This window comes from Macaca mulatta, chromosome 1, assembly GCF_049350105.2.
Source record: "Macaca mulatta isolate MMU2019108-1 chromosome 1, T2T-MMU8v2.0, whole genome shotgun sequence".
NCBI lineage: Eukaryota > Metazoa > Chordata > Mammalia > Primates > Cercopithecidae > Macaca > Macaca mulatta.
Genome location: NC_133406.1, coordinates 197470619 through 197495513, shown reverse-complemented (window position 1 = coordinate 197495513; position 24895 = coordinate 197470619). Strand labels below are relative to the sequence as shown.

General features: G+C 42.7%; 2 protein-coding genes and 1 long non-coding RNA gene across 5 annotated transcripts in view; 1 reads left to right on the top strand and 2 right to left on the bottom strand.

Moving 5' to 3' along the window:
- On the bottom strand, positions 1–8345 carry EBNA1BP2 (EBNA1 binding protein 2). The gene is made up of 10 exons (XM_015137342.3): positions 8304–8345; positions 8077–8165; positions 7910–7993; positions 7503–7675; positions 6779–6902; positions 4991–5080; positions 3218–3293; positions 2891–2984; positions 337–499; positions 1–188 (listed from the first exon to the last, which is right to left on the bottom strand). Exons 2-10 carry the CDS (start codon positions 8140–8142, stop codon positions 138–140), a joined length of 921 nt encoding a protein of 306 aa, XP_014992828.2. The 5' UTR covers positions 8143–8165; positions 8304–8345; the 3' UTR covers positions 1–137.
- A 7-nt stretch (positions 8346–8352) lies between these two features.
- The window catches only part of CFAP57 (cilia and flagella associated protein 57), a 76577-nt gene continuing 60034 nt past the window's right edge, over positions 8353–24895 (top strand). For 2 of the 3 annotated variants that reach the window (XM_028834875.2, XM_028834872.2), the window contains exons 1-5: positions 8714–8914; positions 13324–13640; positions 15384–15670; positions 17187–17394; positions 18410–18562. In XM_028834875.2, coding sequence (XP_028690708.1) covers positions 8758–8914; positions 13324–13640; positions 15384–15670; positions 17187–17394; positions 18410–18562 — 1122 coding nt within the window. In that variant the 5' untranslated portion in view covers positions 8714–8757. Of the gene's footprint in view, positions 8477–8713; positions 8915–13323; positions 13641–15383; positions 15671–17186; positions 17395–18409; positions 18563–24895 lie in introns of those variants that run through there. The other variant, XM_077960760.1, reaches the window with a different exon arrangement.
- LOC106998150 (uncharacterized) overlaps positions 11470–24895 on the bottom strand; it is an 88136-nt gene continuing 74710 nt past the window's right edge. The window contains exons 5-6 of the long non-coding RNA XR_013403305.1: positions 13004–13574; positions 11470–12017 (exon numbers count right to left, since the gene is read on the bottom strand). This is a non-coding gene — a long non-coding RNA (uncharacterized LOC106998150). The remainder of the gene's footprint in view (positions 12018–13003; positions 13575–24895) is intronic.

Genomic DNA, 24895 nt, shown 5'->3' with positions numbered 1-24895 from the left:
TGTGTTCTTTAATAATTTTTATTTAGTTTATTAAAAGAAATGTTTACAACATGACACCAACAGAAGGGATCAAAGTGTGTTGTGAAATTGTGAGTCTTCATTCCTTTTTCTTGGTTCTTTGTATTCAAAGATGCTGTTTAGTGCGTTCTGTTCTTCATCTTCTCTCTCGTTCGTTTTCCAGGTCTCTTCTACAGAAAAAGATATACCACATCTGGTCACATAGCAGCTTGCCTTCTGCCCCAGGTGAGGACGAACATAACTGAAGGGAGAGGGCAGGGCTGGGAGTGGGAGGGGAGGCTGAGCCTGCTCCTCACCCGGACACCTGGGCTCACTTACATTTGATCCTTTCTTGCCAGGCCTCTTGAGGCCTCTGCCATGAGCTGTCTTGGCTCGGAAGCTAGATACATCATCATAGCTCTCCCGAGTGTTCCACTTTGAGCCTTTCTTCTTTCCACCAAAACCAAACTTCTGGTTTTTATACCGTCGTTTAGCACTGGGCCTGGAAAAGAATGGTCCTAGACATCACCCACAGCACTGTAAACTCTCATGAATTTGATGGCCCAGCAATGCTCTCAGTTTCCTTTCTATAAGCAAAGCCCCTTAGGCACGTCTGTAACCCAGAATCTCATCCTTGGCCCCACAATCCTATGCTACAGCCTCTCTAGACAAACTCATCTAGCTCATCTATTTACAGTTCTGACCACCAGGGCAGGAAAATAAAGCAACAAGCAGAGAAGGCTCTACATGTATCATGTGGCTTCCTGCTGTCTTTAGAAACCTTTTTATTTTAGGCCAGGTGCGGTGGCTCACGCCTGTAATCCCAGCACTTTGGGAGGCTGAGACGGGTGGATCATGAGGTCAGGAGATCAAGACTATCCTGGCTAACACGGTGAAACCCCGTCTCTACTAAAAAAATACAAAAAATTAGCCGGGCGTGGTGGCGGGTGCCTGTAGTCCCAGCTACTCAGGAGGCTGAGGCAGGAGAATGGCGTGAACCCGGGAGGCGGAGCTTACAGTGAGCAAGATCACGCCACTGCACTCCAGCCTGGGTGGCGGAGCAAGACTCTGTCTCAAAAAAAAAAAAAAAAAAAAAAAAAGCAAGCTTTCTATTTTAACCAAATCTTGTTAAATCACCCTCAGTTGTGTCTATTCCTCTCAAGGGTAAATACATGCAGTTCACATCCAAATCTAATGTTACATTTGTAACATTCAAATGTAATGAAATGAATACATTCAAATGTAAACATTCAAATGTAATTATAGGCATTCGAATAACATTCAAATGGAATAACATTCAAATGTAAAACTGGTCATCCAATAGGAATCTTGAATTCAGCATCTCCAAATTCATGTCATCTCCTGGACTGGCTCTACTTGCTGTACATATGCCCTCACTTGAGGCTGGCACTGCTCCCACCAACCCAGACACACAGGTCAAACATGTGAGAGTCAGCCTTGGTTCTTCTCTCACTCTTTATACCCAAGTCAATTACTAAGTCCTGCTCATTTCACCTCTTCAATGTTTCTTCAATCCATCTTCTCTTCTCCCTCAGTTGCCACTTTCAGATTATTATCATTTTCATCTGGACTTTTGCAATAGTCTCCTTGTCATTTTCTCAGCTTGCCTCAAGTCTGTCACCTATACAAAATCCACTGTAATCTTTTTAAAAACATGAATATAACCTGCTCATTATTATTAGTACAACCTACAACTTAGTCTCTCTACTGCCTTCTAGACAAAGCCCAAGCTCCTCAACAAGGCAAACCCACAGCCCAGGTCCCCCCAGCCACATCGCACCCCTCCTTGCTTTGCACTGTATTCCCAGTGACACCAAGGGCTTACTGTTCCTCACAAACCCCTGAGATTTCACATCTCGATGGCTTTGCTCTTTCAGGCTTTCACTTCTTCCCAAACCCAGCTTCTCTTCTATTCTCGTGGTTAATTCCTACTCATGCTTCAAGCAATGCTCAAGTCGAACCCTCCTCCAGAAACCCATCCCCAGACCCTGTCAGGTATTTATAAAAGCTGCCTCAGTACTAATCCCCAAATGCCTCTATCATAGCACTTACTATCTTACATGGAAATTATCATTTCCCCTAGGCCTGGTAGCCAGGTATGCAAAAAAGTGGACTAGAAAGAACAATGAGAGCCCACATTCTCTCTTTTAATCTTCATACTATGAGGCAGACACTATTTCCTCAACTTAGCAGATGAGGCAATTAGCATTTAGAAAGGTATGGTAACTTGTTCAAAACTGCCCTCCTACTGAGTGGTAGAGTCGGGATCTGAACCCTAAGTCTGAACTCTCGACCATCACACTGTGTGATGAGGAATCAACTTTTACTCGGCATTCACTTAAAGGGTGCCACATACTTAAAAGTACCTTCTTGGGATGGGTGCAGTGGTTCACACCTATAATCCCAGCACTTTGGGAGGCTGAAGTGGGTGAATCACTTGAGGCCAGGAGTTCAAGACCAGCCTGGCCAACATGGCGAAACCCCACCTCTACTAAATATACAAAAATTAGCTGGATGTGGTGGCGGACACCTGTAGTTCCAGTTACTCAGGAGGCTGAGGCACAAAAATCACTTGAACCCAGGTGGTGGAGGTTGCAGTGAGCCAAGACTACCACTGCACTGTAGCCTGGGTGACAGACTGAGACTCTGTCCAAAAACCACAAGTTTAAAAAGTGCCTTCTTTTACTCTTCAAAGACTGGCATGGCTAAAAGGGCCCATCACACAGTGCTAGGGGTCTCGGCCACAGGCAGCAGCTGCACTGTCTGGACTCTATGGCTGTGCTGGTGGAGGTGCTATGTCTGCCATCCTTGTGACCTGTGGCCCCATCACACCTCACGGGATCCAAAGACACCATGCCAAAACACTTCTCACCCCTTCTTCATCTGCTGGCCTTTGGCTCCTGCCTTTGTGCGCTGTGCCAGAGGCTTCTGATCTCCCTCAAGGAAATCCAGTTTATCGGAGAAGCCTGTAAGTGAAGAAGTAATTGTGATCAGCACCACTGTATTTTAAGAAGAAAAGTTTAAACCACCATATGAGGCTATTATTTGCTACACTGATTTTAACAGTCACATCCTGCTCTCCAACACCATTCCCAAAACCTAGGTCCACATCAACCAAGAAGGCTCCAAAGCACTAAGTGTCCAAATCAACTCTAAAGTACCTGCTACCCTTCTTCCCCTAGCAGAGAGATGTACCAACCTTTCTGATACTTCTTAATAGCATTCATCATATGTGCCTTCTCCTGCTGCCTCTTCTGAAGAACCTCCGTTTGCACCTGTGATATGAACACAAGGACTGTTAACAGCTATTCCATACCATTACTCCAGTATCTACATTGTCTTAAGAGCAACACCATGATTAATGCTGCTACCCTTTGACATTTACTATGTGCCAAAAACTGTGTTAGGGACTCTAAGTATATTCTCAGATCTAGGTATATTCTTCATAGATGAAGATATATCTGTCTCATAACAATGTAGTGAAGTTGAAATTTGTTATCCCCTAAACTGAAGCACAGAGAAGTTAACTTGCCCAAGTTGCATAGTGAAAAAGTGCACAGCTGAGATGACCCAGGCTGTTTTATTCCAAAGCCAGCACTCATCCTATTATACAATCCTGCCTACAAAACTGAAGCAAATCATGTTTAAGACTACATCAATTTTCACATCACATTTGGACAGATTATTTAACCCACTGTAACTAGGTATGAAAGTAACCAAAAGGAAAAGAAAAAAACAATGTCCCCAGGAAAAGAAAAGAAAAAAGTTTGAAGGATAAAAGGAGATACTTTATAATACTCTAACAGGGGTTTTCTCAATCTTGATACTGCTACAGTGTGGAGAGAATAATTCTTTGCTGGGGCGTAGGGGCCTGTCCTGCACTGTAGGATATTTAGCAGCACCCCTGCCCTCTACCTACTAGATGCCAGTAGTACCCTCCCTCCCAAATTTGACAACTAAAAATATCACCAGGCAGTCACAGAAAACTCCTAGGGAGCAAATTCACCCCAGTTGACAACCTCTTCCCCAATGTTTCCTTAAATTAGGAACAGTGAACTAAAAGGCCCAAGTGAGTTTGTCTTTGCTTTTGGTAATTTTCGTTATGTTAAATTACTTATTGGTGTCTTTGAGAGAATCTCAACCATCCACCTCCAGATCAAAGAAATAATAAATCCGCAGCAGGCCTTTTGTAGAGGACAGGATCCCAGCCTATTCTTACTCTGCTGAGAATGTATCAGTGAAACGACCCCAAATGTGGACAAGAGTCCTGCAACCCAGATCACAACTGCTTCTGTCCAAATGTTGACAAAGTCTTAACACCCACGCCAATCTTCCTCACATTCATGTCTTCCCACAATCCTAACTTTAAAACCCGTCATCTTCGTTCTTAGATGACCATGAAATAAAAAAGGAAAACCAAGAAAAGTTTCAGGGTATGCCTGATCTGGTGTTACATTAGAACTCAGACATTCACAGTTCAAACACACAGGCAATCTTTCAGATTGGACGACAATCATTAGGATAATTTCTTCAGGGACATGATTATCACATAGGCCAGTGAATCCCAAACCAGGATGCATTTCAGAATCACCTGGAAAGCTTTTGGAGAAGGGGGAAAACAGACACAGATTCCCGGGGATTCTGAAGTCTAGAATTCTGTTTTGAAAAACTTCCCCTGGTGATTTTGCTGAGGTCTGGTTTGGAAACCACTCATCTGGACCCAGTGTATAGATAATGAAAACTGAAGACCAGAGAGGTGACTGGCTCGCCTGCAGTCACCATACTACTCCTGGGGAAGCATTCATGTCCAGGCAAGACTGTGCTCATGAATACCAGCACATACACTGAGAGATGGTAAACACACGATCAACACACAGCTCCATTCAGTTCAGGGGACCACGTCAGACCACGGCAATCTCATCTAACACACACACTCCGCCTCTTCCTGTTCCCTGCACACTTTCCTTCTCACCTTCTTCCCGTATTTCCTAAGTGCTCGCAGTTGTTTAGCCTTTTCAGACCTCTCCATGGCAGCCTGTTTAGTCTGCAGCTTCTGTCGAATCTACAACACAAAACGCTGTCAGTTTATGTTATTTGAATCTGGAATGACCACTACTTAGGATGCACTAGAGCAGGGAACAGATATTCCCTGTTCTTTAAACTATGCAACTTGTAAATCATCAATTCCAACCCCTGAGGACAATGGGGCCCACAGGCTGAGCACTTTACCAAAAGTGTCAGAGTGAAGCCAGAGATTGAAAGTCACCTTCCCAATTCCAGTGTGCTGTCTGTTTCATTTTACAAACTGCCTGTCTGAAGCCCAGGAAAGAAGACAAACTTCTCCCCATTTCTACTGTCAGTAGACTGAGGCTGGAAACCAGTATGCGGCCTCAGTGTCCTTTTCTAGTATACCACATACATAATAAAAATCCACGCAGATATCAGGTGCCTAGCCTTTTCAGTCAAACATACACATTTTAGTTAAAGGACGAGAAGTTGTCAGTGAGAACTTGTACAGAGTTCACAGTGAGAAGGTGAACTACTACCATGACAAAAGCTCCCTAAAATCCAGTTTGAGACCCCAGGATACTATTTAAATATACTCATTCCTCAGTATCCATAGAGGATAAGTTCTAGGACCCACTACAGACATCAAAATCCACAGATGCTCAAGTCCCTTATATAAAAATGGTGTAGCGTTTGCATATAACCTACACTCGCCTCCAGTATAAAGTCAGGGGACCTCAACTCCTGGGCCACAGACTGCCATGAACCTGCTATGAATCTGTGGCCTGTTAGGAACCAGGCCACACAGCAGGAAGTGAGTGGCAGGCAAGCGAGCGTTACCACCTGAGCTCCACCTCCTGTCAGATCAGCGGCTGCATTAAATTCTCATAGGAGCCCGAACTCTACTGTGAAAGCATGCAAAGGATTTAGGTTGTGTGCTCCTTATGAGAATCTAATGCCTGATGATCTGAGGTGGAACAGTTTCATCCCGGAACTATCCCCTCCCCCAGTTCATGAAAAAATTGTCATCCACGAAACCGGTCCCTGTTGCCAGACCACTGCTTTAAATAGTCTCTAGATTACTTATAATACTGAATTCAATGCTACGCATCATGTCATTCTCACAGATTCAATGTTCTCAGCACATGGCAAATTCAAGTTTTCTTTTTCCAACATTTTCAAATTTTTTTCTCAAATATTTTTGATCTGAGGTTGGCTGAATCCACAGATGCTGAACCCATGGCTATGGAGGGCTGAGTATATCTTGGTTACATGCTGGCAATCCCCTCCTTCAAAGTTAAATGAGGTCCAAGTTCTACCCAACTCTAAATTGTACTGTATCTGAACCATCTGAGAATCCCTCATTTTATAGAGGAGAAAACTGAGGCCCAGAGAAAAGTAATTGTCTACAAGTTCTAGCACTACCAGTGGCAAGGGCACAAGAATGCTGTCTTCTCTGCACACCATGCCATGACCAAGCCAGCTAGGAAATGCAATGGGCCATCTTCACCTCAAGGACTACACTTCTCACAGCACTGTTCCTCTCCTTAATTGCTGATTTTAGAAAAAATGTCATATGCATCTAATTGGTGGTAACTGGCATGACTCTGAAGTAGTCAATCTATGGAAGAGGTAATAATTGTCCTCTGACAACTGGCTCCCCATTATTGGGCTCACAGCTATCTTTCTAAGCCAGCTGAATATGCTTAAGTACAAAATTTTGGCTTTCCAGAGGAATATTTCTATTTCTTACCTTCTGCATCTGCAGATCAGACTTGGCCATTTCTGCAAAATAATCAGCGGGTCGCTTGGTAGGGACTTTGAGCTGATGGAGGCGGGGTAAGACTGCAAGCACTGCGGCCTGGGCTTGGCGGTAGCTGAGAATTGTGGGACAAAATGTGTAATGAGGTGAAGGAGAGAGGCCTTACGTTCCTTTTCACTGCCTCTCATGAGTTATCCAAGCTCAGAAGGACTCTCAAAATCTGACCTCCATTAGCAAGAACAAACAAAAACTGTCACCAAACCTCACTGATTTAGTATCTAAAAGAAATGTAGACATATACCAGTTTTTAAAAAGGGGAGGGGTATTGCTAAAAATAGTTTTAAGAGAATGACTACTCTAAAGGTACCCATTAACACAAACTAATGTCGATTATGGATTCTTACGTAATTACTAAAGCAATTCCACACAAGAACATCCCATAAGCAAGGTTTTTTTTGTTGTTTTTTTTTTTAACTGAAGCATGCACAAAAAGCTTTAACATGAATATTTCAAATTAGTCCCTAAACTGGACTTTGAATCGTGACTGTGGACCAAGGAGCTCTCCTCTCAAACAGCGAGAATCTCCTAGCTACTCTTAGTCAAAAGAAGCTGCTCTCCCTACCCCTAAGCTTATTCTGAGTGCAGGCTTACTAATTTCCCCTTTCCCACTCTCCTGCACAAGGATCCTCAACTTCTCCAACATTTGAAAACATACAAACTCATCTCTCGCTGGAAGTCGTCTTCTGGATCAACAGCTTTCTGGTCCTTGTTCTGAGGTGTTGGCGCCTCAGATCCACCGATTTCTGGCACCGGACCCAGTGTCACATCGAGTCTTTCAACCCATTCCAGATCCCGCTTGAATTCTGCCAAACATTGCTTCAGGCCATTCTAGGAAATCCAGACACTGAGCTCATAAGAAGGGGACTCTGAGTTTGTTCTTCCCAAGCACAGGCTGTTAGGCAAAGGGACAAAGCGCTAATCCCCAATACGCAGACAGGTAATAGACCCTCTTGGCAAGGCTCAGGGTGCATCTTTCCTGGGACAAGAATCGGTCTCCCAAGCCCAACAGCGGCTGGTGCGCATCCCAAGTCCGAGTACCCCCGACCCTGTGCCCGCGCTCACCGCGTCGTTCACGGCCTTCTTCGGCCCCTCTAGCACGACATTGAGGCCTGGCTTCAGAAGCCCTCGGGAAAACGCATCCTGCAACTGCAGGACACAATCACGGTCACTCCCAGGGGTGTAAGACCCCCTCTCCCATGCCCAGCCCCGCGAGCTCTGCTGAGACTTACCTCTCTGTCTGTGACAAGAGATTCATCGGATTCCGACTCCGAATCCGAGAGCGGAGGAGTGTCCATCTCGCCGCACGCACGTCCCACACCTACAAGAAGAAGCGGGGTATCCCGAGACCCAAGCGGCTAGCAGAGGGCGGCCCTGGCCGCCGCTGCCTGCCTTCAGCCCCCTAGTCCCAGGCCGTGGCTCCACGTGCCACAGAGTCGCACCAGGGCCAGCAACTCACAGCTACTGCTAAACTTTTGATTGGGCTTCCGCTTCCGGCGGCAAACCATACTTCCGGTTTGTCGTTGCTATAGGAACCGCTACGGCGTTTGAAAGTGCCCGGGTTGCTTAGGATCCGCACAGGTAGTGCCTGTGGATACATGCGTGGTCTGCTGACCCAGAGAGAAGTGAAAGGTGGGAGCGGGTACCTGGGGGTCGCCAGAAGGAGCTGGTAGCAGTGAGGGTACAAAGGAAAAGGCAGAAAAAGGAGACGCGGGGATGCGGTGGCGCGCAGGAGGACCCCGGGGGAGGGGAAAGGGGAGGGGGAAGGGGAGGGGCAAGGAGCGGGGAGGGCGTGTCCTAGATGCTGGGCGGGGCGTGTCTGGGCCGGGGGCGGGGTCGGGGCGGAGCAGGGCAACGCTCTCCACTCTGAAACACCGCCTTGGTGGTTCAGCAGAACTCTTTGGCGGGAGATCATGTCGGCCGTGGTAGCTCAGACGCTGCATGTTTTTGGTCTTCGATCCCACGTGGCCAACAATATCTTCTACTTCGATGAACAGATCATTATATTTCCTTCAGGAAATCACTGTGTGAAGTACAATGTGGATCAGAAATGGCAAAAATTCATTCCAGGTAAAAACCCTTTCCATCCTGACATACAGGAATGGTATGTGCCACATATAACCCCATAATCCCAGCATGATGATTGGAAAGAAAGATTTTGGCCAATTTGAATATATATGCAGTATTATAAAGGTAGAGGAAATAAATGGCGACTTGTATTATGAAACTAGATTAATCAGTCATGCATACGTAGTTAAAATCACATATAAAATGTTAATTTAAAAGTGCTTTTTTCACTGTAATTTCAGGAAAATATGTTAAGAATCCCTCTTTTGGTATCTTCAATATCATTGCCTTTGTCATTACCAGAGCCCCTTTTTGAGTTGTCTGACACAGTTTTCCTGAGCACGCCACCTTCATTACATCACCTTTTGAATCCATGTATGATGAAGACACTGTAAACTTTATCCCAAGTTGCAAATAACCATTTGTATAACATTACAGCCCTTATTTTTGTTCACAGTGGTCCTGTTGATGATATTCATGATTTCAACAACCGAATCCATTTTCCCATTTTTTGTTGCATTGACACCTTTTATTGTGACATAGACACACGAAAGAATGTACCCTACATATATGTAATATTTAAAGAATTACAATAGAATGTAGCTCTGTGAACCCAGCCACCAGCATAGGAAATAGAATATTACCAATTCTAGGGCTTCTCCCTGTATTCCGTGTCCTGCTGCATCAGTTCAACATCATGCTTTTGAGATTCATGCATCTTGATACATATAACCAAGTTCATTGTATTGCTATGTAGTGTTCCATCATATGAATATAATGTCTCAAATATATGTATTCACTCTAGTGTTGAGGGACATTTGGGAAATAACAATCATATGCTATTACAAACTATACTACTATAAACATTCTTGCATGCGTATACATTCGTCTATTTGTGCAGATTCTCTAGGACACACGGCCAGGACTAAACTTACTGAGTAATATGATAGTACCAATTTACACTCCCACCAGGAGTGCATAAGAGTTCTCATTCCTCAACAACCCTGCCAACCCTTGGTATTGTCCAACTTCCTAATTTTTTGCTCATCTAGTAGTTGAGAAAAGGAATTGTGGTTTTCGTTTGCATTTTGCTATCGTTAATGATGATGAGTATCTGTTTACATGTTTATGGGCTGTTCCTATTTAGTCGTATGTTAAATGCCTTGTTCAAGTCTTTTACTTGTTTTTTATAGTTTGTTGTGCAGGAAATTTTTCGCAATTTTATTGTTTTACATGCACAATTTATTCTGTATACCAATAATTTATCAGATATATATATGTCTTGCAAATAATTTCTTCCAGTTTGGGGCATTTTTCTCCCACCTTACAGTATCTTTTGATGAACAAAAATTATTAGTTTTAATAAAGTCAGATTTATCAAGCACATAATATTCTGTTGGAATAAACTGTATTAAATACAGTTGACTTTTATTTATTAATGTTTATTTCCAGCATATTTGCTAAATTATTAATTCTAATGATTTGTCTATAGATTATGCAGGGATTTCTATATAGACTATCATATTATCTACAAATAACGATGGTTTTCTTCCTTTTTCTTGTGCTACCTGTGCTGGTAAGCACCTCCAGACAGTGTTGAATACGGGTGATAAAAATGGACATCTGGCCGGGCGCGGTTGCTCACGCCTGTAATTCCAGCATTTTGGGAGGCCAAGGTGGGCAGATCACGAGGTCAAGAGATCGAGACCATCCTGGCCAATATAGTGAAACCCCATCTCTACTAAAAATACAAAAATCAGCTGGGCGTGGTGGCACGTGCCTATAGTCCCAGCTACTCAAGAGGCTGAAGCAGGAGAATTGCTTGAACCTGGGAGGCGGAGGTTGCAGGGAGCCGAGATCACGCCACTGTACTCCAGAGTGGGCAACCAAGCAAGACCTTGTCTCAAAACCAGAAATAAAAAAGATCATATGACTTTCCAATATTAATTAAATTATGGTTTTATACAGACAACATTAATTTATATTTGCTGTCATACTTACCAAACTCTTTGCCCACCGTCACTCTTTACAAATCAGATATTCCAGATGGGATCATTTTCCTTCTGCATTTACTGATAATGTGTTAATAAACTCTCCCAGTTTTTGTCTGAAAATGACTTTATTTTATCCTCACTTCTGAAAGATAGTTTCAACAGGTATGCAATTTTTATCAACACATTATAGATCGTATTCCATTGTGTTTTTTTGGCTTCTGTTTTGTTGCTGTGGTTAAGAAATTAGCTATCAGCATCGTCTTTCTGTAGATGATCTTTTTTTCTGGATGTTTAATGTCTGTCTGTGGTGTGTGTGTGTGTATATATATATCTATACACATACAGTATATACATATATATGTATAAAATACGCACCATGTATACACACACCATATACATATATGTACATGTATATACCTCATATATACACGTATATATACGTGTGTGTGTATATATATATACACACACACATAGATACACACGCACAGACATACAGTATAGTTTATATTTTCATTTTTTATCCTCTTAGGGATTCTTTGAGATTCCTGGATCTAAGGGCAGGTATCTTTTTTGTTCTGTTATCTCCTTCTGGAACTCCAAACCATCTCAACTCCATCCTCCACGGTTTTTTTCTTTTCTTTTCTTTTCTTTTCCTTTTTTTAAGAAACCAGGTCTCACTCTGTTGCCCAGGCTAGAGTGCACTGGCACAATCATAGCTCACAGCAGTCTCAAACTCCTGGGTTCAGGCCATCCTCCCCACTTTAACCTCCTGAATAACTGGGAATACAGGCATGCACCACCTTGACCAGCTAATTTTTTTTATGTGGATGGGGTCTGGCTATGTTGCCCAGGCTGGTCTTGAACTCCTGGACTCAACCCATCCTCCCACCTCAGCCTTCCAAGTAGCTGGGATTACAGGTACAAGCCACCATACCATGTATATATGTGTGTGTGTGTGTGTGTGTGTGTGTGTGTGTGTGTATATTTTTTTTTTTTTTTTTGAGACAGAGTTTCGCTTTTGTTGCCCAAGCTGGAGTGCAATAGCTCAATTTCGGCTCACCACAACCTCCACCTCCCAGGTTCAAGGGATTCTGCCTCAGCCTCCCGAGTAGCTGGGATTACAGGCATGGGCCACCATGCCCAGCTAATTTTGTATTTTTAGTAGAGACAGGGTTTCTCTATGTTGGTTAGGCTGGTTTCGAGCTCCCAACTTCAGGTGATACGCCCACCTCGGCCTCCCAGAATGCTGGGATTACAGGCGTATAAGCCACCACGCCTGGCCTGTAAATATATTTTTAAACATTTTTTAATGAAGGAGGGGGCCATGAAATCAAAAGTACCTAGAGCCCTCAAAAACCGTAATGTGACCCTGATTGCATTTCCCAAATAAAGTATTTACACTTTAATCTTTGCCTGAGGCTCTGTTTTCTAGAGGATCACAGCCTTCATTTTCATTCTTATTACCTCACGGTTGTGAGATGAGAGCTCTATCTCCAGTTATCACCTCTAGATTTCAGGAAAAAGGGGATAGAATGCATCTGTCTGGTTTTTAAGGAAGCACCAGCTTTATCATAAAGCCACTCTAGAAGACTTCTGCCTCCACCTCATGTCCAGAATGTCACACACGTCAGCTAACTGCAAGGGAGGCTAAGGAATCCAGTAGTTGGCATCCCAGCCTCTGGAGGAGAGGAGGAGTGATGAGCCAGCCACTCAGGGAATAAAGGCCTCTATGGTCTGACCCGATTCCACCCCTTTAGGCCCATCTTTGGTCACCCCATCTCACATGCAGTGCCCCAGCAAACCCACTGCTTGCAGTTCTCGCACTATGCCGTACACTTTGTCACATCCACCCCTTGTCTCAAGCTCTTACTGCCACCTGCCACCCAGCCCCCATCTCACCTCGCCCCTGCCCTCCTTCAGGAAACTTTCCCTGACTTCTCCTCCCACCTCATCCTCAGAGGTGCCTGCCCTAGTCAGTTTCTTTTGGGGACAGAGTCTCCCTGTCTCCCAGGCTGGAGTGCAGTGGCACCATCTCAGCTCACTGCAGTCTCCGCCTCCCAGGTTCAAGCAATTCTCCTGCCTCAGCCTCCTGAGTAGCTGGGATTACAGGTACCTGCCACCACACCCGGCTAATTTTTTTATTTTTAGTAGAGATGGGGTTTCACCATGTTGGGTAGGCTGGTCTCGAACTCTCCATCTCAAGTCATCTGCCTGCCTCGGCCCCCTGAAGTGCCAGGATTACAGGCGTGAGCCACCACGCCTGGCCCCTAGTCATTTTCATAATGCCCAAACACAGCTATGCCAAGGCCGCCTTTATTCTTTCTGTCCACTCCAGTGCCCACTACTGTGCCTGGTTCCTGTTGAATCCTGGTGAAAGTGTGATCTACCCTGATTATTTCCTTTTTCCTCTGTTTGCAGGCTCAGACAAGAGTCAGGGCATGTTGGCCTTGTCCATCAGTCCCAATCGGCGGTATCTCGCTATCTCTGAGACTGTGCAAGAAAAACCTGCCATCACCATTTATGAATTGTCATCCATCCCTTGCCGGAAGCGCAAAGTTCTTAATAATTTTGACTTCCAAGTTCAGAAATTTATTAGCATGGCTTTTTCTCCAGACTCCAAATACCTGTTGGCTCAGACATCACCTCCAGAGTCAAATCTTGTCTACTGGCTGTGGGAAAAACAGAAAGTAATGGCCATTGTTAGAATCGACACCCAGAACAACCCTGTCTACCAGGTACCTAGTAGTGTGACAAGTATCGTGAAAATTATAAAAAATACAACTACTTTTTATTGAGTGCTGTGTGCCACAGTTCTGATTTCCTCCATGCATTTTTGTATTTAGTCTTACAACAACCATATAAGGTATGCACAATCATTATCCCCATTTTACAGATGAGAGAACTGAGGCTCCAAGAGGTTAGGTAATTCACCCAAGATCACAGAGGTAGTGAGTAGCAGAGCTAGGAGTTCCCCAGCTCCAGCTCCTATCTTCTTTACTTTGGCCCAGAACTGCTTTCTGGTCACAGGTTTAGCCCAGAAGTGGATTAATAAAACTTGCTTTCTCTCCCTGGTCCTAGCCTCTTTTTCCAGCAGCGTTGCCGGGCAGTAGGAAGATTTCCGAAATGTGATGTAAAGTGGTAGGTCTTGAGGAAGCTGTCGCTGAAGTTGCAGTTATGTAAGGAGCAGAACCTTCTATTGTGTCTTGAGGGCAAAAGGAAGAAGACCCCTCAGGAACCTGATTGATGGCTTAGGCAAGGGGTCCCAAGGAGGTTTGATATTGGTTCACTCACCCTAGTCTGGGATCTAGCACTCAATTCCACAAGTTCCATAAGTTCCATGACTCAGTTCTGTTCATGTTCAGGGATTCTAGCTAATCAGTGTCTCCGGCATAGACTCACTTATTCAACCCACAAGATGTTGATGTGTAAACCAGCATATTACAACCAGAACGCTCACATTATTTATCCAGTGTATTCTCTTCCTAGTAGTAGAGAAGTTGCGAGGTGAAATTATAATAGTAATCAGAAAGCTGCTGAGTGATTTTTCCAGAATCAGACCAAAGGCAGGTAGAACCAGAAGAGGATTTCAACCAGGCCACAGTGAGGCCTGATGAAGCACCTCCTGCTCTGACTAAGTAGATTCAGCAACCATTTATTGGATGCCCATGATGAATCCAGCACTGGGAAAACAGATGAAAAAGTCACAGCCCTTCAAGTTGCTCACTATCTAGCCAGGACAGCAGGTTGACTGCCTATTACTGTACAGGTAGTCCCCAACTTACTATGGCTAAACTTAAAATTTTCATCTTTACAATGGTACAAGAGTGATATGCACTCTGGAGAAAGAGGCCAAGTGATATACTTTCATGATGCTGGGCAGCAGCTGCAGCCACAGCCCCCAGTCAGCCACTCAATCACGAAGGTAACAACCAAGGTACTCTACAGTGTGGTGCTGTGTGGCCACATGGCTTTGCCCATTTTCAGCTTATGATGGGTTTATCAGGACATGATCCCATTGTAACTAGAGGAGCAGGTGTATATTGGGATAAGAGCTGTGGTTGAAGGATGTTCAGTTGGTAGGAGACCACATAGCATCCCCTGACATGTGATTTCTTTCCTCCTGGACAGGGCTATGTAAACCTATCAGACCCTCTTTTTCTGTGTTTCCAGCTGAGCTTTATTCCATTTTGTCGGCACTGGGTGTGGCTCTTGTCAAAAGCTGCTCATTCTGCTCTTTGGCCTTTGTAGATTTCCTAGTTTGACTCCTAGTTTGACTCATATCCCTATAAATATAATGGATAAACATAATGGATTATAGATGTGTCCCCTTATCAAATGCAGCATAAAATTACATGATTTTGTGATGTTTAGGAGATATTCTGAGCAGCCTGAAATAAATATTAACTTGTAAAATGGGAAATAATTCCATCAAGATTAGTTTCAGAAATTTTTTTCTTCAATTCTCTCACATTTTACAGGTGAGCTTCAGTCCACAGGATAACACTCAGGTGTGTGTCACTGGAAATGGGATGTTTAAGCTTCTCCGTTTCACTGAAGGAACCCTGAAGCAAACCAATTTTCAGAGGGGAGAACCCCAAAACTATCTAGCCCACACCTGGGTGGCTGATGACAAGATTGTTGTTGGCACTGACACAGGCAAACTCTTCCTCTTTGAATCTGGAGATCAGCGTTGGGAGACCAGCATAATGGTCAAAGAACCCACCCGTGACTCAAAGAACCTGGATGTCATCCAGGAATCAGAGAGGTAATGGTGCTTCCTGGGCTGGCACTCCCACATTCATTGTACTAACAGCGTTATACAGAAGACAGCACTCTTTAGAAACCACTCATAACCCCTCTGCCATAAAAGTCAACTATGCCCATTTTCCCTCTTCCTCTCGAAGAGTTTTCATCTATATTTAAGCACAAATTTAACAGTTATAACCATAGGCTAGCTACAGTTCTTTTTATTTTTTATACCTAACCTCATTTTGTAAGCATTATAATATGGCTGGTCTTCAAAACTATAGTTTTAGAAACATATTTTACAGTGACTAATTTAATGAGTTGATTCATGTCCACCAAGCCCTTGCAGTATACAAAAGGCATCTCTTGCTAGATGCTGGGGACACAAGTCCTCACGGAACTTATAATTCAGCAGGAGGCGACAGACCAACAAATGCAAGGAAATGTTTTAGGTAAATCTGACAGAGGATGGGGTAAAGTGCAGTCTCAGGAAGGAGTGGTTATTGACCATGGTAAGAGAGATGCCACATTACCGCTGTGACAACCAGTAAAAATCATATCTCCGCACCACACTACAGGCAGCATTCCGGCTCCAGAATACACAAGGGCGCCCTCTGGCGAGGCAGCCACACCCACCGCAGAGGACCGTCAGCTCCAGAACCCAGGCAGTTCTGGGCTGGCTGCTGCAGCTCCCCTGCAGACACTGGCCTCCTGAGGCTGCTGTTTATCCCCCAACACAAATGCTCTGCTTTTAAAGAAAAAGACACTCCTGGTAAAAAAAAAAAAAAAAAAAAAAAAAAAATCATATCTCCTGTGGATTGGAATGTACCATTGCATGCACCAAACATTGCTTTAAACACTTCATAAATATTCCCATTTGATTCTTACCCTATATAGTTCATACTATTATCATGCCCATTTTGTAGACAAGGAAACTGAGGATCAAAGAGGTAATTGGCCTATCCAAGATTATTGCTCTGAGAAGTGGCAGGCTCAGGATTCAAACCCAGATCTCTCGGATGCCAGAACCTGGACCCTCAACCCCAATGACATCCTGTAGATTCTTCTTCCTCAATAACCTTCAATCCACCCATTTTTACTACCATCCCCCCATGCCAATGGCATATCCTCCTTTTTTTTTTTTTTTCTTTTTTTTTTTGTAATTAGGAGCTTCCTAAAAAGTCCCCATAACCTTCTCCAGGAGCTGCGTTCACAGTCCTTAAGCTCTGGGGTCCAGGCCTCCCAGAAAAAAGCCCAGACTCGTTGGCTTGGCCCAAGCATACCTGCGGCTCTCTTCCTCTACAACCCTTGCCTCTGTCTACTCCATACGCCCCGAGTACTCGCTTGCTTCTGGGCTTGGCCATGTGCAGTTTGTGTACAGTTCCCAAGCCAAAGGGCAGTATTTGGCTATGGAAAAGGGGATCATTGGGTGGTTTCTGTCACACCCAATGACAGCCTTCTTTCTCCTCCCCAGCAGAATTCCATCTCCTCAAGATTGTCTCTGTAAATTGTATATGCTGTTTTTTTGTTTCCAGCCTGATCGAATTTCCACCAATCAGTTCTCCACTCCCTTCCTATGAACAGATGGTGGCGGCCAGTAGCCACAGTCAGCTGTCCATGCCCCAGGTGTTTGCCATTGCAGCCTATTCAAAGGGATTTGCCTGTTCTGCTGGGCCAGGGAGAGTTCTGCTGTTTGAGAAGATGGAAGAAAAGGATTTTTACCGTGAGAGCAGAGAAATCAGGGTAAGGAGGGAAAAAGAAAGAAGCAAAACGGGTCCTATTGGCATTTGTTCCCCAGCAGCAGTTTTCTGAGAAGGCATCTGATGGGGAGGGATAGGGCAGGATTGCTGAGCAGAAATGGTGAAATGGTGACTTGAGATATCTGTCCTGAGAGAGGTTTTAGGATGAGGTGAACAGAGTTAGTTTAAAAATAGGAAAATCGACCAGCATATTGGCTTATGTCTATAATCCCAGCACTTTGGGAGGCCAAGGCGGGTGGGTCTCTTGAACTCAGGAGTTCTAGAACAGCCTGGGCAACATGGTGAAACCCCACCTCTACAAAAAAAAAAAAAAAAATTATGAGGTCGGGAGTTTGAGACCAGCCTGGACGACATGGTGAAACCCTATCTGTGCTAAAAATACAAAAATTAGCCAGGCGTGGCAATGTGTGCCTATTGTCCCAGCTACTTGGGAGGCTGAGGCAAGAGAATAGCTTGAACCTGGGAGGCAGAGGTTGCAGTGAGCCAGGATCATGCCACTGCACTCTAGCCTGGGTGACAGATTGAAACTCTCTCTCAAAAAAAAAAAAAAGGTAAACAGGCATGGTGGCATGTGTCTGTAATTCCAGCTAGAATTGCTTGAATCCAGGCAGCAGAGGTTGCAGAGAGCCATGATTATACCACTGCACTCCAGCCTGGGCGACAGAGCAAGACTCTGTCTCAAAAAAAAAGAAAAAAAAAAAAATTGCCAGGTGTGGTGGTGTGCACCTGTAGTCCCAGTTACTTGGGAGGCTGAGGTGAGAGGATGGTTTGAGCCTGGCAGGTGGAAGTTGCATTGAGCCAAGATCAAGCCACTGTATTCCAGTCTGGGTGACAGAGCCAGACCCTCTCTCAAAAAAAACAAACAAAGAATAGGGGGATCCCAGGAAGCAGCCTGGTCTGGGAGTCTGTAAGCTAAAGTCATCCAAGAAAACTCTGAAAGCCTAAGGCCCACTGACAAGCTGGGGACATTACTGATAGCTGTTTTGCATCTTGAGCAGATTCCTGTGGACCCGCAGAGCAATGATCCAAGTCAGTCTGACAAACAGGACGTTCTCTGCCTATGCTTCAGCCCCTCAGAGGAAACTCTGGTTGCCAGCACCAGTAAGAACCAACTCTACAGCATCACCATGTCCCTGACAGAAATCAGCAAGGTGAGTCTTCCCAGCAATGGTCCTTCCAGACCAGGACCCATGTGCCTGGCTGGGGGACTGGTCACCATGTGGGCAAATTTTAATCCAAATAAGTTAGCATAAACTCATGCATCCCCTTCACACAGAGCAAAACAAAATTCTAATTTTAAGATGTTCACATAGAAGCATGCTGATAGACTCAGTGGGACTGTGATTGCTCCAGTAACTTTGGAAGACACATTGGCATTGTCTCAGATTTAAATCCCACATATCCTTTTACCCAGAAATTGCATTTTAAGGCATTTAATCTATTGCTATGTTTGCTCATGTACACAAATGTGTATATATAAAAATGTTTCTTTTTCCTTTTTACTGTTTTGGAATAACAAAGAAAGCTGGTATAAATACACTGCAGACATTACAATAAGAAAAGCACTATTAAAGACAGAGATCATATTGTACTTAAAATGGCTCAGTACCAATAAGATACTACAATTTTAAGTCTGTATGTACCTAATACCATAGATTCAAAATATATAAAGCGAAACTGGACAGAACAACAAGGAAAATAAACCATCTACAATCACAGTAGAAGATTTAACATATCTTTCTCAGTAATGGTGCTTTTTTTTATAACAGCTTAATTGAGTTATGATTCACATACAAATTGCCTATTCAAAGTATACAATTCAGTTGTTTTTAGTATATTCAAAGAGTTATGCAACCATTTATCATAGACAGCCTTCAGACATTTTTATCACCTCAAAAAACTAAAAAGCCATACCCTTTAGCTATTATTATTCCTCCATCCTCCCAATTATCACCCGTCCCCACCCCAGCCCTAGGCCACCGCTTACCTACTTTATGTCTCTATATATAGAATTGCCTGGACATTATTCTGGACATTTCATACAAATGGAATCATAAAACGTGGACTTTTATGACTGGCTTCTTTGACTTAGCATAATGGGTTTTGTTGTTGTTTTGACACAGGGTCTCGCTCTGTTGCCCAGGTGGGAGTACAGTAGTGCAATCATGGCTCACTGCAGCCTTGACCTCCTGGGCTCAAGCAATCTTCCCACCTCAGCCTCCCAAGTAGTTAGGACTACAGGTACACACCACCACATCCAGCTAGCTTTTGTGTTTTTAGTAGAGACAGGGTTTTGCCACGTTGCCCAGGCTGGTCTTGAGCTCCTGAGCTTAAGCAGTCCACCCACCTTGTCCTCCCAAAGTGTTGGGATTACAGGAGTGAGCCTCCACACATGGCCAGTTTTCAGTGTTCATCCACGTTGTAGCATGTATCAGTACTTAATTCCTTTTTTATGGCCAAATAATATTTAATTATGTGGATATACTACATTTTATTCACCAAATTTGTATATTTGGATTGTTTCTACCTTTTGGCTTTTATGAATAATGCAACTAGTTTTTATATGGATGGGTTTTCATTTCTCTTCCTAGAAGTGGATTTGCTGAGTCATATGGTAACTTTATGTTCAATTATTTGAGGAACTGTCATACTGTTTTCCAAAGTGACTGGACCATTTTATATTCCCATAAGCAGTATATGAGCATTCTGATTTCTCTATATCCTTGCCAAAACTTGTTATTATCTTTTTTATTATAGCCATCTTAGTGGGTAAGAAGTGGTATCTCATTGTGGTTTTGATTTGCATTTACCTGATGATTAATGATGAACATCTTTTCATGAACATCTTTTCAAAAATTTGTAATTCTTCTTTGAAGAAATGTCTATTCAGATTTTTTGCCCATTTAAAAATTTGAGTCATATGTCTTTTTATTATTGAGTTGTAACAGTTATATATATATTCTAGATATAAGTCCTTTATCAGATATGTGATTTGCAAATACTATGTCCCATTCTGTGGGTTGTCTTTTCACTTTTTTGATGTTGTCCTTTGATGAACAGTTTTCAATTTTGATGAAATCGAAATCGAATTTATCTATTTTTCTTTTGTTGGTTGTGCTTTTCATGTTATATTTAAGAAGCCAATGCGTGAGGTCATGAAGATTTACCCCTATATTTCTTCTAAGAGTTTCATAGTGCTAGCTCTTGCATCCAGGTCTTTAATCCATTTTGAATTCATTTGTGTATATGGGATGGTATAGGGGTCCAACTTCATTCTTTGGCATGTAGATATCCAGTTGTCACAGCGTCATTTGTTGAAAAGGTTAGTCTTTCTCCATTGAGTAGTCTTGGCATCTTGTTGGAAATCAGTTGACACATGGGTTTGTTTCAGGACTCCCAATTTTGTTCCGTTGATCTAGCTGTCTGTCTTTATGCCAGTACCACACTGTCTTGATTACTGCTGCTTTGTAGCAAGTTTTAAAATTGGGAATTGTGAATCTTGCAACTTTAGTCTTCTTTATCAAGATTGTTTTGGGTAGTCTGTGTCCCTTGCAATTCTATATGGATTTTACAGTCAGCTTTTCAATTTCTACAAGAAGCCATCTGGGATCCTCATAGGGACTGCACTGAATTTATAGATCAATGTGAGTACTGTTGCCATCTTAACAGTATTAAGCCTTCCAATTCTTGAGCATGAGATATTTTCCATTTATTTAGGTTGTCTTTAATTTGTTTCAAAAATGTTTTATAGTTTTCAGAATATAACTTTTGCACTTCTTTTGTTAAATATTTCTGAAAAAATTTCTTCTTTTTGATGCTATTGTAAATTGAATTATTTTCTTAACTTCATTTTTGGATTGTTCATTCCAAGTGTATAGAAATACAATTAATTTTTGCATACTGATCTTGTCTCCTGCAACCTTGCCAAACTCACTTATTAGTTCCAATAGTTTTTGTATTGGGTTACTCTGGCATTGCTATAAACAAATACCTGAGACTGAGTAATTTATAAAGAAAGAAAGTTTAATTGGCTCATGGTTCTGCAGGGTGTACAGGAAGCGTGATGCTGGCATCTGCTTCTGGTAAGGGTTCAAAAAGCTTACAATCGTGGTGGAAGATGAAGGGGTAGTAGGCGCATCACATGGTGAGAGCAGGAGCAAGAGAGGGAGGTGAGAGATGCCACACACTGTTAAACAACCAGATCTCTCATGAACTCACTCATCACCAAGGGGATGTCACTAAACCATTCATGAGGGATATGCCCCAATGATCCAAGCACCTCCCGCCAGGTCCCACCTTCAACACTGGGGATTACATTTCAACATTAGATTTGGAGGAGACAAATATCCAAATTTTATCAGTGTTTTTAGTGAATTCCTTAGGATTTTCTATATATAAGATCATGACATCTGCAATAGAGGTAGTTTTAGCCTTCCTTTCCAAACTGTGAATGTCTGTAACTTATTTTCCTTGCCTAATTGCCATGGCTAGAACCTCTAGTCTCATGTCAAACATAAGGGATGGGAGCAGATCCTTGTCTTATTCCTAATCCTAGGGAGAAAGCATCCAGTCTTTTTTTTTTTTTTTTTTTTTTTTTTGTGAAGGAGTCTCACTCTGTCATCCAGGCTTGAGTGCAGTGGCGTGATCTCAGCTCACTGCAAGCTCCACCTCCCAGGTTCACGCCATTCTCTTGCCTCAGCCTCCCAAGTAGCTGGCATTACAGGCACCCACCACCATGCCCAGCTAATTTTTTGTATTTTTAGTAGAGAAGGGGTTTCACTGTGTTAGCCAGGATAGTCTCAATCTCCTGACCTCGTAATCCACCCACCTCAGCCTCCCAAAGTGCTGGGATTACAGGCGTGAGCCACCACGCCCGGCTGCATCCAGTCTTTAACGATTAAGTTTGATACTGTCTGTAGGTTTTTTTGAAGATACTGTTTATCAGGCTGAAAAAGTTCCCTTCTATTCCTAGTTTGTTGAATGTTTTTATCATGAATGGCTGTTGGATTTTGTCAGATTTTTTTCTCTGTATCTATTGAGATGATTGTGTGAGTTTTTGTTTTTACTCTATTAATATAGTATATTATACTAAGTGATTTTCAGATGTTAAACCGCCCTTGCATTCCTGGGATAAAATCCACTTGGCCATAGTATATAGTCATTTTCACGTTAGAATATTCAATTTACTAGTATTTTGTTGAGGATTTTTGTATCTATAAGAAATAGTGATCTATAGTTTTCTTGCAATGTCTTTGACTGCTATTGTATCAGGGCCTCATAGAATGAGTTGGGAAGTGTTCCAGCCTCTTCTGATTTTTTGAAGTGTTTGTGAAGAACTGGTATTAATTCTTCTTTAAGTGTTTGGTAGAATTCACCAGTGAAGTCATCTGGGCCTGGGCTTTTCTTTGTGGGAAGTTTCTTTTTCTAATGAATCTCATTACCTATTTTCATCTGTTTAGATTATCTATTTCTTCTTGAGCCAGTTTCATTTTTTGTATCATTCTAGGGATTTGTATATTTAAGTTGTCTAATTTAGTCACATATAATTGTTCCTAGTATTCCTTTATGATCCTTTTTATTTCTGTAAGCTTAATAGTAATATTCCCTCTTTCATTTCTGATTACATTAATATGATTTTCCTTCCCTCTGTCCCCTCCCCTCCTTTTTTTTTTTTTTTTTTTCTGGTCTCTTTAAAGAATCAGCTTTCTGTTTCGTTGATTTTTCTCTATTGCTTTGCTATTCTCTATTTCATTAATGTTCACTCTAATCTTTACTGTTTCCTTCCTTTGGCTTGCTTTAGGTTTAGGTTGCTCTTTTTTTTTTTTTTCCCAGCGCCTTAAGGTGGAAGATTAGGTTATTTATTTGAGATCTTTCTTTTTTGAAAGTGTAGGTATTTGCAGCCAGAAAAAATTCCTCTTAATATTGCTTACCATAAATTTTGGTATGTTATGTCTTTATTTTCGTTCATCTTGAATATTTTGGAATTTCTCTTTTGATTTCTTTTTGATCCATTGGTTTTAGGAATGTGTTGTTAAATTTCTGCTTATTTGTGAGTTTCTCAGTTAATTTCTGTTTCTGTTATTATTAATTTAATTCCACTGTGCTTAGAGAATATATTTTGTATTATTTCTGTTCTTTTACATTTATTAAGGTTTGTTTGGCCGGGCGCGGTGGCTCAAGCCTGTAATCCCAGCACTTTGGGAGGCCGAGACGGGCGGATCACGAGGTCAGGAGATCAAGACCATCCTGGCTAACACGGTGAAGCCCCATCTCTACTAAAAAATACAAAAAACTAGCCGGGCGAGGTGGCGGGTGCCTGTAGTCCCAGCTACTCAGGAGGCTGAGGCAGGAGAATGGCGTAAACCCGGGAGGCGGAGCTTGCAGTGAGCTGAGATCCGGCCACTGCACTCCAGCCTGGGCGACAGAGCGAGACTCCATCTCAAAAAAAAAAAAAAGAAAAAAAAGGTTTGTTTTTGGTCTGGCGTATAATCTATTTTGGAAACTGCTCTTTATGCACTTGAGAAGAATGTACATTCTGTTATTATTGAGTTGGGTGTTCTATATACGTTTGTTAGGTCCGATTGGTTTTTAGTGTTGTTCGAGTCTTCTGTTTCTTGTTATCTTCTGCCTGTTTGTCTTGATTGTTTTTGAAAGTGGTGTATTGCATGGGCAGCTGTGATGGCTCATGCCTGTAATCCCAGCACTTTGGGAGGCCGAGGTCAGCGGAACACCTGAGGTCAGGAGTTCACAGCCAGCCTGACCAACATGGAGAAATCCCGTCTCTACTAAAAAAAATACAAAATTAGCCAGGCTTGGTGGTACATGTCTGTAATTGGGAGGCTGAGGCAGGAGAATCACTTGAACCCGGGAGGCGGAGGTTGCAGTGAACCGAGATCATGCCATTGCACTCCATCCTGGGCAATGAGAGTGAAACTCCATCTCAAAAAAAAAAAAAAAAAAAAAAAAAGGCCAGGTGTGGTGGCTCACACCTGTAATCCCAGCACTTTGGGAGGCTGAGGCAGGCGGATCATCTAAGGTCGGGAGGTCGAGAACAGCCTGACCAACATGGTGAAACCCTGTCTCTACTAAAAATACAAAAAAATTAGCTGGGAGTGGTGGCACATGCCTGTAATCCCAGCTACTCGGGAGGCTAGGGCAGGAGAATTGCTGGAACACGGGAGGCAGATGTTGTGGTGAGCCGAGTTCGTGCCATTGCACTCCAGCCTGAGCAGCAAGAGCAAAACTCCATCTCAAAAAAAAAAAAAAAAAAAAAAAAGTGGTATATTGCAATCTTCAACTCTTATTGTTGAGCTATTTTCCTCTTCATTCTTGACAATTTTTACTTTATGCATTTGGGTGCTCTATTTTTATATACACATATCTTTACAATTAATATATTTTCCTGATGGGTTGACAATTTTTGCATTATAAAATATGTCTCTATTTCTAGTAACATTTTCTATTTTGAAGCCTATTTTGCCTGA

Coding starts and splice junctions, on each gene's coding strand:
- EBNA1BP2 (XM_015137342.3), bottom strand. CDS start 8,142: ATGGACACTCCTCCGCTCTCGGATTCGGAGTCGGAATCCGATGAATCT. Junction 5,081..6,778: donor CTGATCTGCAGATGCAGAAG/GTAAGAAATAGA, acceptor TTTGTGTTGTAG/ATTCGACAGAAGCTGCAGAC. Junction 189..336: donor CTGGCAAGAAAGGATCAAAT/GTAAGTGAGCCC, acceptor CTTTTTCTGTAG/AAGAGACCTGGAAAACGAAC.